Raw genomic sequence first — 13,399 nt, forward strand, 5'->3', positions numbered from 1 at the left:
CGCATATGTTGAATGGAGTAATTGCGCACTTTTAGATGAGGAAAAAGCTTTATTTGAAAGTACAAAAACAGACACAGCAGACCTATTTAAAGGAATAATTTACCATACTTTAAATCAGAGCAGAAACAAATACAGATTTTATTTGTACATGAGGGTAGTTCATTGAGAAAACATGTAAAATAAATGAATGTAAAATAAAAATAATTTAGGTGTTTTTTTTTAATAAAATTACACAAATCAATGAAATAAATATAAAATATATATGAGAAGAATAATGACAAGCTGTGAAGGGTACATATTCAGTTTATGCTGCCTTATTACTGTCCTTGTTTACAGTCACTCATTAAGCCTCAATATGTTTCCACGAGACTAGAACAAAGAAATTCATTTATCTCTGAAGTACAAATTTAACAAAGAAACTGCTGCGGTTGAACTAACATTCAATGTGTTTCATCCATAGTTTCACCCACAACCATGTAATCCATACACATGCTCCATACCTACTATTACGGAGCTTATTCTAAATTTATAGGCACAAACAATCTCTTCAATCTACAATTTCTAAAACTGACTTTCTACAAGTTAAATACTGTAGCTTGTAGGGCTGGCAAAGCTTGTGTGTGAAAGCTTATTTACTCAAAAGACATGTTTTCAGGAAGAAAAATCTAAATCCATAACCTTGAATAACAATAATAATAGTCAAGATATATGAGTGACCTCGTCTCTGTACATACAATTGCATTGTTACGGTTAATATAATAATGTAAAATAACCACTGATATCTTAAACAGTTCTATCACAGATCCTGGGTGTAACAAGCTTCACTCACTTCAACTGTGGGAGGAAAGAAGGCTGTTCAGACCAGTTTTAGTAAACATCCACGGTAGGTAATGTTTATGCCTCTTTTCACCCCTAAACTACTCATGTCTACATAATGCTCCCTAAATTGATTTAAATTTTTTTCTTTTTTGCAGCTCTGCTTTTATTGTAGTGAAAAAGTGCCTTGAAGAAAATGTAAATTGTGTGGTAAGTACAGCATTTGCTTTTGCAGTAAGATAACCTAAGAGCAACATGTGTTTAAGAGCATGAGTGGACCTCTGCTGGGTCACACTGAATGTAGGATTAACAACAGACTACTTGATTCACCTACAGAGAGGTTTGTCTTTTATCATGGCACAGTACAGAAATACATAGAGTTTTATTTTTGATGTATGCTGCTAAAAAGCATTCATCTCAGATCCAAATACAGCAATAAGTGCTAAAATTAGACAATGTCTCATTTAACAGCATTCAGTTTTGAAACTTTCCCACAAGAGGTTTTTGTAATGTTCTCAGAAAATGCTTTGAGCATAATTGTCTTGCAAGGTAATGTGCTGAAAAATGACTTGCGTAAACATGTAATGTGTTTCCATAAATTCCTCTAGACTCAGTGACCTTAAATTTAACAGGTCTGGGTGGACAGTCTTTAGCAGCTTGAAACTAGTTACAAAAGCATTGCCATCTTCATCATCTTCATCATTTGAAACTGTCGACTGAACTCAATTGTCATCTTTAGAAAAGTAAACCAAATCTAGCACAAAGTCTGACTAGGTTTACATGCAGGTTAACTCTCCATATTAAGAGCAGATTTTCTCTTTTTCTACATGAAATATTCTCGTTAATTCTTCAACTAATGTCCAAAAGTAGATGTTTGACATAAATTTACAGCTAAATGATCCAGAAATTATGTAAAGTATTTGAATTCTTTGCATAGATACCTCTCAGTTCATTACATTTGAATCTGTATTGACTTTTGATTCATTCCAATATTATAAAGGATTTACAAGCTATGTTGTAAAATAGGACAGATGCACATGTGCTCTTTACTAACAGTGTGAACTAGCAGTTAGAATGTAATTTCCCTGTTTTTAAACGGTTAATTCTTTATCGTTTAGAGATAATTAGCTGCAGCCTGTATGTAACCCTACTCACTGTCTGTCCAACTTGTGAATTAGACAAATAGTAACTGTGCTGAGAAGAACTATTCATGGTGTATAAATACTCACAAAGAAGACTTAAGTTATGAGAATAGTTTTCTCATTGTAAATGTGAATACAACTTTTTCAGAAAAGGGTCAACATCAACATAATTAGACTTCAAAGAATGATTACATAATCACACCACTCCCAGGATAGTAAAAGACATAAATATAGAAAAATATGTAATATATATATATTTTTATATACTGTATATGCATATAAAACTAAGTATCAGAAAGAGAACATAGGTTGTATCAACATAGAAACCAAGTGAAAATACAAAATGAGAGTAAGAACACAGCAATGCCCCTGCTTAAAAATCACAGCAGGTTGTACAGCAGCAAAGTTTCCCATACTGTTCTTTGCAGCTATGGAACAGGGGAAGAACAGTCATGTCCTCTTAGCCAAGAGAAAATCCTGACATGAACAATCTCTATTGACTTCACTCCAAATTAGGAATGGATCCTCCGTAAGAACGGCTTGATTTCAAGTGAATTTCATATTTAAATATCTCAAAACGTACAACAGGAGGAAGGTGTTTACTGCATTTATTTGTCATGACACCACCGTTTCTAGAGATGGGTGTCAGGAGTTCTCTTGCAGAAGAGTGTGTCAAAAGCAAAGTAAATAGCTACTGTTTCAGAGTTACCAACACCGGCAGCAGCACTTCTCGTGACCCAGCAGTAGGAATGATTTCTATTTGGACGGAGTTCTCAATGTAAAGTAACAACGGAGGCAGTGGGAGCTTTATCATTTCTGTAATCTGTAATATACAGGAAGTAAGTTGAATTGCATTTCACTTGTAAGGACCGCTCTCATTACACTATATCCAATATGGATTACCTACCAAAGAGTGGTATATAAAGGAAAGAGGCAAAACATCACCCAGTAAGTGCTGTGGCATACATTTCAGAGAGTATACCATCCTTAGTTACATAAGGCTTCACCTTGCAATAAGTGGTCACACCACATTTAATCAACATGCACTTAAGCCTAAGTAACTTCAGAAATGCAAGAATAGCTTCTATCTGTCGTCATCTCCGACTGTAATTCAGAATCAGTTTCCCTGTGGATTGTTTTCTTTTATACTGTATCTTAGCAGTTTTCTTATAAGTGCTATATAATGATCGACGGGCAATCTAATGAATCCACACAAATCTATCCCAAAATGACCCTTAATCACTTTTCAATTCTATATTTTAGTCTTCCCATCTGTTCAATCAAGTAGCATTTAAAATCTGTTGAAATCAAGTATAGTTTGGCATATGCATGTCAAAATATTATGAGCAGAAATTCAGAACAATTTCTCGAGTCAAAAGGGCCACAGAGATACCAAGAGAATCATGTGCAGCACCTTCCCAACAGCCTCTAATATCTTCAACAACATAGCTCACTGTGCACAACACGTTTCAGCCTGATCTGCCTGAAGCATTCACCCTGCAGATGTGAGAAAATTGTTGCTTTTTTGTTTGTTTTTTTAATCTATGGGCAGTTTCTAGTAGATTGACAAGAAGGCGCAAAAGAAACTCTTCAATAAGGGGAGTGAATATATTCTAGCAAAGAGTTGCATAATTCTGGCCTAATGGTAGAGGTTCGTAATGTTCTTAAACACATGAAAAATGTAACTTCTGATCTACAAAATGAATTTGCTGTCAGCATATGTATGAATGCCTTTCCTGGAGAGTATTGACTGTTTGCTAGCATTAGCTTCTAAATACTAAATAAATTATTTGGCATGACTGACCACCGAGCAGACAGAAATATAAACAGTGCTGTATCACTATTAGAGCCCTTTGGCTAAACATTGGTCATCATTATCAGCTGCATAATGCAGAGCTCAGACCACAGAGAGCCACGTGTAGGTTTTCACTCTTACCAAACGCTACAACAGACCGCTGTTAACTGTGGCTGCGAGGTGGCATCCACCTGACCTCAAAGCTGGAACGATAAATCTTTTGTGGGTTGAACTACGTATGAGATTTCTATAGATCTGTCATAGTTCCTTTTTAAGGCAACAGCTTCGAAAGGCTCAATTTACATTGAGACATTTTTACATAAAGAAAATATGATTTGGCAAAGGCTTTACAAATAGCTCTACTGTCACATTTGCACCACTTAAATCTCTCATGTTTTATGCGTAATAGCAATAAGTATCAGAGTTGTCCTAGGCCAGTGCTGCCACATTAAGGCATGTCAAACACTTTTACACACTAGAGTAAAAGCAAATCTCTGCTATCAGTCAGGGAGGTAGGGTCACAGAGGCCCATTACCCTGCCGGTGCTGGGGGTCGGGGAGGGGGATTTGCACAGTGCACAGACAATGTAGATTGTGTAAGAGAGACAGAAGGAGGGAGACAGAATTGTGAATTCAGCATAACATCACATAGAGCTTGCCACCCCATTCCATCCCTCAGTCTATCTACTGAGCGTCCTCTCAGTACAGGATGAGTGGGTTCAGGCTGGGTCAGAACCGGGAAGGACCAGGCAGGAGGAGGAGAGCCCAGTCCTGTCGACACTAGGAGGGAGCTGAGAACGGGGTCGGGCTGGAGTTGTTGTGGTTGGCGGACTTGACGATGGTGATGACGCTGGTGGTGGCCACCTTGCCCGGCGAGAGGGGCCCGCGGGTCACAGTCCGGGCAAAACACTGCAGGGCCTCATACTTGGCTCGCAATGCATCCAGCTCCAGCCTCATGCTGGCATTCTCGCGGGCCAGCTTGTCCACCTCTTGCTGCAGCTCTGTCTTTTGTCTCTCCAGCTCCTCCTTCTGGGTGACACGTTTGATGCGGCAGCTGGCAGCGTAGCCCCGGTTTTTCAGGGTCCGTCGCCGCTGCTTCAACCGCACAACGTCCTCCTTGGTCAGTCCACGCAGGTGCTGGTTGAGCTCCCGCACGGACATGGCCACCAACTCATCGTCACTGAGTGCTGGGGCATTCTCGCCCGCCTCCTTCTTGACCTGCAGGGCAGAAGCAGTGGATGAAGGACAAGAGCATCTCTGGATATTAACAAAGTCCAATCAAGCACCTCTCAGACTTCTCACACTTACCTTTAAAGCTTTGCTCGTCTTGAAATGAGTCGTCATTCCCTGCATGCAGACAACTGGCCAGAATCTCACAGAAGACACACTGAGAAGTAAAAAGAAGAAGAAGCTGTAAAACTACCAAACTTCAGTTAAGTGAAACACAGTGTCTTATACTAAATGCTCAAGTACAGTACTTTCATACAATTTAGAGATACCTGTACTTTTTCAAAAATTGCAATTTTTGTAATACTTTTTTACTTATACTCCACATTTAAGTGGGAAATATTGTATTATATTTGCCAAAAGTTTCTGACCAACTACAACATTAAAATGCTGCTTACATGTTAATGCCACGATAATAATAATAATAACTTTCACTTAAGTACGACTTCATGTGCAGGACTTTTACTTGTAATGTAGTACTTTTAAATTACTTTTACTTAATTAACAGATCTGATCCAGTGCATATTACTGTGTATCACAGATACTGAGTACAACATCTGGAAAAACTGGCATCTATATGGTCATGCGGCCCTATAACTCAACTTGAAAGACATCACAACAACATTCCAGGGTTATGTCATGTGTCAATATTTGTGTTTGCATGGTAGTGCCACAGATGCCAGTAGAGGGCAGCATGACACCATTAAACACCAGCACTGCAGCGCGCCTTTATTTACTTGTAAGAGGAGGAGAGCCTTGACAATGTAGTTCACTAGACCAAGCAAGATTAGAAACAGGCAACCTCTCTCTCTCCCTCTCTCTGTAAAACTTTGCATTTAAGCTTCTCTGCCTAAGCGATTTTGCCAGAGCAGTTTTTAGAAAAGCCTCTCTGTGCTCATTACAGTGAAGCACATGCTTTCCAGACTGCGACCATGGCCAAAAAAAGCGAGAGCGTTGAGCTGTGATCCTGTGAGAGGCACACATCCCCCAAGGCTCCATTTCAGGACCTACAGACCAGCCTGACTACAAGTGCACTGTTCCATGCTCGACTGCTACCATGGAAACACCCTGCGAATGGGCGTGGGAGTGTGAGTCACATGGTCACCAAAAGGGTAAACAAGTCTCATTCATAACCGCAACACAGCCTATACATAGTACAAATAAGAAGCACTAACATGTGCCATTAACTTAAAGTCACCTTGTGCAGAAAATTCCTCAGTTTGCCTATGATCCACTTCTCTTTATCCATTTACTTCCCTTGTATTCTGTTTTATCTGATGGCTCTGTGTCCACAGGGCCACAGTAAGTCCACACCACTCTGCCTCCTCATCACAGACATTAAAACAGACCATCACATCAGCAGAACTTTTACAGTTATGCTGAACTTTACAGGGCAGTAGATATGCATGTGGAAAATTCCTGGAGATAGAGTGTCACAGAGACATAGTTTCCTTTATAGTCACTGATGTATTTTTTGCTGTGAGACAATGTAGTCTATCGATTTAGGGCTGTGTCTCGCCAGTTGGATCCTCTTACACTGGGCTTTCCTGAGCTGCTCTATGCCCTTATTTAACTCTGGTGGATATATTTAGCCCACAGTGCTGACACAAATTTCTGCCAACTAAACAATTTAAGTGAGCATGCGATAAGTGATACCTCAGTAAGAGGGCAAATATTCTCTGCAGTGCTGTTAGCTGCAGCTTTCATGGAAGAAAATACTCTGGGTGTGGCTGTTCCTTTTGCGATATTTATCACGTTTTCACATCCAGTGGCTACAAATACTTCTAATACAGGAGCAGATGCTAAGTGAAAGCAATTGCGTAGTGAAGATTATAAAAAACTATACTACAGAATCTATTTTGGTGTTTTTGTCACAAGCAGATGAACCTCAGAAAATCCTAATTGAAAATAAATGAGTGACAAGTGCATTTACCAACCAAACAGTTAAACCCAGAGCCACATAGGCTCCTGTTTAGAGATTTAGAGAACATCTGTTGCTCTCTCTGATGTCCTCGATTCGTTTTGCAAAACAAACAGCAAAGAATTGCATAATTGAAATTTCAAAAGCTTCAAGTAAAGATGAAGAGCTAAAATAAAACCTTCCTCGACAGCATGTTGGCCTAAACAGCCTAATTTAAGTGGTATTGCGTCAGAGGGGGTCCCTGGGTATATTCCTTGCAAATATCATGGAAAAGTGGTGTGGGGCCTCCCTCTCTTCATACAAGAGGCCTCCAGCTTGAACCAAGAGGCCAGGTTGTTTCCCTGAAATTCTTTAGGCATGTGCTTATGTTTTTGCAACTCACAACAGGGACAAGATTTTCCTGATCAAGATGCCAAAGTTTTCTCAGAAGAAAAACAGCAATTATATTACAAAGCCAAATCCACTCTTTCTGATTTTGCCACACAGATGAGACAAACATGTTTCACAACAAATCATGGCTTCTTGTTCTAGTACAGAAAACAACTCGCATTAGTTTTTTCCGTAACAGTAAGAAAAGAAGTCTTGCGAAAATACCTCAGAGAAAAGCCACAGATGGCGGTTAAAGAACAAAACCACATTCCTGAGTGAACACACATGTGCAAACCCTCACATGCACAGAGGCAACTCTTCACAGGAGAAGGAGCATGCAGTCTGAATATGTCCTGCGATGCACTCAGCTATGGGGGTGGAGTTCAGACGATCCCACTTGTAAAACAACGGCTGCAAAATTCACAAAATGTCTGGAATTCAGCAGAGTCTCACATCTTTCACTTGCCCAAACAAATCAAAGGCAGCTTGTGTGCACATGTGTGGAAGTCAGGAGTGCACCACCTTTCTTTGATGGAGGAATTGTAAACAAAATGGTTTATCTTTCATTTGACTTTACTACTTCTCTCATAAGATACACCTTTATTAGTCCCACAATGGGGAAATTGCATATAGCAGCAAACAATAATGTTTTGTTCCTCAAGAGGCTCCTCGGACTAATAATCCGAAATGCACTATTTACTCAGCATTAATGTTTATCCTAATTTATGGCAGACTGTTAAAACAAAACCAGTCAAGGGATAACATGAGAGTAATTCCTCACTTAACTGTCTATTACAAACAATATACGCACATTTCGTGGTTGTGCTTAAATGTTAAGCCAGTGTTTTATTTGATGTGGAAAGCAGAATGTTTTCTGGTAAACCTGCTGCTTTGTTCTTTGGGTGTACACATTTCTTTGAAGATGAACTGACCCTTTTCAAGACTATTTTTTAATCATTTCAAGACTATAGAACAAGAAAAGGCTGGATTCAACATCTACTCAAACCATTTGTTCTGTCAAAGAACAAATTCATGAAATTCTGTGTATACTAACTCCATATAAACCTATGTACCTTTTTCTTCGCTGATGCCAAATGTTTATATTTTTAAAGGCAGGCATCTGGTCAAGTTCAAGGCTGCTCTTCAGTTACAGCAGGTAACTGTGGGGCCCAGCCTTCTCCTAAAATAAACAGCATATCAAAGACTTATGTGCTCATGCTCTAGTGATAAATGCAGAGTTGGCTTGTCTGGGCTCTTTGTTTTTCTTCTCTTTTTGCTCCAGTTTGGGAGAAGGTTAAGCAGAAAACAGACTTGTTGCTGTCCTTGACAGTCTGATACATAACTCTGAGAAAACTCTTTTCTTGCATTTTTTTCAGGGAGGTGGAGAGATTTCTCGACAGTCTGGGGAGTGCAGCACTCTTTCTCTGTCCCTCTTTCTCCAGCGCAGCACATTTGGTGGGATATTATGTGAAGGAAATGGAGAGCATAGCTAAGCAGTGAGTCATGCTGTTTACTGGTAAAAGCGACGACCAGCGGCAGGGAATCACACCCTCCCGATCTGACGTTTCCTGGAAAATCCCGTTGTTTCATGGGGAGGAAGGAAAAGTACAGAGAACCTTGGAAATGGTTGGCATGACCACCGGAACTTTTGTGCGGAAAGGGAGGAGAACTCGCCGAATATCTGAGTAAAGATATTCTCCCAGTCAGGAACATTGGGATTCAAAGAAATGTCAAGAATGCAAAAAATAAGGACCTATCTCTCCAAAATTTTACTACCTGGGAACTAATAATGTAGGAAGAATAGAGACAATATTACTACTCAGTTTCCGAAAAGCTTACATTACATCACATTTCTCACTTTCCAGCTTGACAAAGCAAAACAACCCAAAGCTCTTTAGTTGAAAATATTGCTAATCCAGTACTATCCAGATTTCAGTGCTTCTCTTTCAAAAGAGCTAGCTGAGGCACTGGCACAAGGGCAGAGAGAATGTGACAGCAAACCATACATTCTGAATGTTGTGAAGCTGTAAAGAGTTTGTCTGTGTTGCTGCCAACGAGCAGTCTGAGTCATGGTGGAATCAGGAAGTTGCCAAGGAAAAACATCAAATATTGAATCAGCAAATCAGCCTTATTGAGAATCCTCAAGGAATTCTCAATAACACAGCCTCACAAAACAAATAAGTGATTCAAGCTGACATTGCCACACGTCAGTATTTCAGGTTGACTTGTAAAGACAGGATACAAACCACCATGGGTGGCAGACTGAGCAGTGTCACACACAATATAACTGTCAGGGAGTCACTTTGGATAGATGCACCACAGGCCTGTTCACACATTCATTTGTTATTGTCTGTATATACTCTGCTTGGCAGGTTCGACTGTGTATAAAATCACCAGCTTCCAAAGTCAATGATCAAAACTCTACATATTTTTTCCAGTAAGAAGAACAAAATACACCGTGGCGAACATGCTCTCTGTGAGTCATCGCATCACTAACCACAGTTATTTCACTTTCACAATACTCTACCACAAAAACGTTTTTGCATTCTGTGTCACTTTCATCAATCACCAATGAGAAAAAAGGAAATAGAATAAAACTGGAGGCAATTAAACTCTATCCTGTGTCCTCAGGGGAATTTCTCCCAATGTGCCTTGTCACTGTCACACACCATTGTGGTGGTAAAATGACTCAGCCACTGTAACTTCTCCATTCAGGAAGACATCATCACTCTGGAGATTTAGCCACATGTAAACCTCATGACAGAGGAGTGCACCCGCTCCCACCACCTCTCTGAAAACAGCAGACACTCTGCACCCACCAGAAACAACAGTGAATCAGAAAAGCCTCTCGGGCACAAATCTGTGACCATCTAAGTGGAACAAGTTACTCAAAGACAAATATTTTCCATATATTAATCACATCAGCCTAAAAAGGTCACAAGTCCAAGTTATTCAATAAAAGACAAAGCTAAAAACTAAAATGTGGACTCACAAGATAGTCAAGCAGTGATATTTCTGAGGTAAAATTGTGTTGTTATTAGGTAATTAGGTAAAAAAAAAAAACTGTATGCTAAGGACACAGTTTCCTTATCTTCACTCAAGTCATAAAGATTTATGTCGAGCAGAAATGATGGCTAAACAGAAAGATAAGATAAATCCTTTTGTCTCTCCAGAGTGATTTATTTGTGGAAATATGCACTCCTCCTGCTGTTAAGTGACTGCTTGTTTCTCCTGTGTAGTCCAGTCAGCCCTGGTGGTCTAACTTCTCATCGTGCCCTTTGTCCCACATGTCTAAAATGCAGACCACGTGTTGTTTCCAATGTCAAAAGTAGGCTGGTATTTTGCATTATAGCAGAAATGCTGCCTTGAAATGCATAGTGCAAGAATTAAAGCGGATGTGGAAATGATTTATGTAAATTTGTTTCAACAGGTCTGTCAGTTAGTTTATTTCACTTCCATTTTCCCCAAAAGCTCTTTCGACTGACTGCAAGTAGGCTAAAAATAAACAAACCCCAACAAACAAAAATACTATTTGTGTCCTATAATAACTGGCCCTCAGTAAAAACATTAACCTTAACAGCACAGAGTAACATTATAACCGTCACATTAAAGTCTATTTTAATCTAGTTCGGCAAACCACTGGGAGATTTTTAAATAGCCTATAACTGTTTTCATTAAATGTCGTGAACACGCCTTTGTTCATGTTTTCTGTGCTCGATATAGAATTTATCAAATTTATAATAACAAAAACGAGACAGCACTTCACAAACTGTCACTTTAACCCGATTAAACTGATCTAAAAAAACTACCATGACTGAAAAATAGAAAATAAATAAAGTAGAAGCAAAGTAAGCAGCTATACCAAATTATTATTATTATTATTATTACTTATTTTTTTTACTGCTTTACCTGTTTTTTCCTCCACATTCCTTATACCGAGCTCTGAGCCACTTTTTGGGCATTGTGTTATGTTACTCCAACACAACACGTGTCCGCACGAAACAATCTACGAAGTCAACATCAACTTTCATAACCGGGATCAAAACTTATATCCCACATGACGGGAATACGCGGCCACAACATAAGCCCGTCTGCATGCTCCAATATGTCACCGTGAGAACTTGAGCAATTTAGAAAGGAATGTCAAAACATCTTCCCAAAAAAAAAGGTAAAAAAAAAAAAAAAAAAAAGAAAACAACCTCACCTCTGTGGACGCGGGTTTCTGTGGACCGGAATCCGTAAAAAGTGGCGGAGTGGGTTTCCGATAGAAGCGACGAAGTAACTTGACACAGTTGGTATAAAGCGTCCAGCAGACAGGCAGCGGTGTATCCTCGTACTAAATTAACTACAAAACAACAACAATGTACCAACATTCCACGCTCTGCTTCCGCAAGCACTCACGTCACCGATTCCTCGTGACCGCCCCCTCCATTCATGAAAATAACTTTCTGCTGACGTCAGTCTGGGAAGGGGGGCCGAGGGGGGGGAGGCCATAAATAGAAGATAGATACTGCTGGCGACCGCTTTTGCTTACTTTACAAAACTAATCTGTACAAAGTTACTTGGTGGTACCAACGTTAGCCAGGGAAAAAGTCGAGATAAACTTTTAAGTTTCAAAAGGAAATCGTGAACGTGTTGCTCTCTCAGTCTTCTCAGGTCCCCTCCTCACTCTTTTAGTGGTCAGGTCAACACTACAAGGTATTCAAAAATGTGCATTAACTGAGAGAAAACCACCTCCTCCCACCATCTGACTTGGGAGCAGCAGCAGCAGCATTCCATTCCCGAGGAAAGTATGTGGTGTAGTAGCCCAGCAGTCACAGGATTTCTCTTATTTTAACTGCACTGCTGCCAGTAACGTCACAGGTTATTCTGGGTAATTAAGTACTGAATGTAAATATGTTAAGTCAGTAGCCTTTTAAGGGCTGCACGGGCATGGATTTCCCTGTTCATTTATCCGATATAAGAAGACCACAGCTTTGAGGTTTCCTCAGACTATGGTGCCTGTTAAAAACAGATGCAGAGTGTTTACACTATAAACACTGTGGGTCACACAGTTCAGACATGGCTCAAAAGAGGAGGAAAGTGCTCTTTCCCATTTTTTTTTTCTGCTGACTAGACCAAGATTGTGCGAAAGTTTCTTCCAGGAAATGGCAGACAAATCACTTTTCAGCATAACTTATATGAGTAATAATGTTGCCCATCCTTGACATTTGTTAAGGGTATGAGTTTTCCTGAAATGCAAAGCTGTGACAAATGTATTTTTTTCCCCCAGAACATTTAGCATTGATCACAAATGTCAGCATCACCATAGCACATGCATGGAAAAGGTAAACATCTGGATCTTTAACCTATGCGCTCGCTAATGAAAATAGGTGTGGAATCTCTTCACTTTAATTATAGACCTGGACTGTTACGAAATATAGCAATTAATGCTGGCTACACAGTTTATTCATTTCTGTCTGCCAATTTGTTTAGACACAATTTATGCTGATGGCACAAAAACTGAAAAGGTTAAACTGTCAAATATCTTCCTTAAACAAAAAAATACAAACCAGCAGAAATTCCACTCTGAACTATAAGAGCCTGTTTACCAGATGTGTCACCAAACATGAACATGAACTTATTGTCACTGAAGGACGGGTGGTTTCCCTGGAGGAAGCTGTAGCTTTTGAATTGACCATTTCAGGACAAAAGCAAGTTCATTATTGAATCATTTTTGTTCCATTATGATTTCTGTTTAACGGTGCTATGTTTAGCCACTGGAGAGACAATGAGGAAACACAGAGACTCAATAAAGGACACACGAGATGCATGATCTAATTTTGACCTTTAGATAAAGTGCGATTAATAGATGACTAATAAATAAATGATAAATGTTGAGTTAGGCCAAAAGGAATAAATACTTGGAACTTACTGTACAGATGTCTTCGTATTGTGATTAGGTTTTTCATTTACCATTTTTCCAAGGCATTGACACTTGACAAAAAAGACACTGAATACTGACTAATCTGAATCACAAGTGGAATACTCCTTTGTGCAAACTACAAAGGCCAACTTCCAGCAAAACTGACTAATACTTGAGAATTTATAGGCTTTATGCCAGATACCCAGATTGTCTCAAATTTGATTT

At 39.4% G+C, this 13,399-nt stretch overlaps 1 protein-coding gene across 1 annotated transcript; it reads right to left on the minus strand.

Moving 5' to 3' along the window:
- Positions 1–189: 189 nt before the first annotated feature.
- On the minus strand, positions 190–11,400 carry mafk (v-maf avian musculoaponeurotic fibrosarcoma oncogene homolog K). Its single transcript, XM_041061803.1, has 3 exons — positions 11,179–11,400; positions 5,061–5,139; positions 190–4,970 (listed from the first exon to the last, which is right to left on the minus strand). Exons 1-3 carry the CDS (start codon positions 11,229–11,231, stop codon positions 4,533–4,535), a joined length of 570 nt encoding a protein of 189 aa, XP_040917737.1. The 5' UTR covers positions 11,232–11,400; the 3' UTR covers positions 190–4,532.
- Positions 11,401–13,399: the final 1,999 nt, after the last annotated feature.

The sequence above is a fragment of the Toxotes jaculatrix genome, chromosome 18 (assembly GCF_017976425.1).
Source record: "Toxotes jaculatrix isolate fToxJac2 chromosome 18, fToxJac2.pri, whole genome shotgun sequence".
Classification (NCBI taxonomy): Eukaryota; Metazoa; Chordata; class Actinopteri; family Toxotidae; genus Toxotes; species Toxotes jaculatrix.

Bases quoted from the DNA above. Each gene is read 5' to 3' on its own strand.
- mafk (XM_041061803.1), bottom strand. From the start codon at position 11,231: ATGCCCAAAAAGTGGCTCAGAGCTCGGTATAAGGAATGTGGAGGAAAA. The intron at 5,140-11,178 runs GTAAAGCAGTAA...TTTACTTCTCAG, and splicing joins GAATGTGGAGGAAAAAACAG to TGTGTCTTCTGTGAGATTCT. The intron at 4,971-5,060 runs GTAAGTGTGAGA...TCTGCCCTGCAG, and splicing joins AGACGAGCAAAGCTTTAAAG to GTCAAGAAGGAGGCGGGCGA.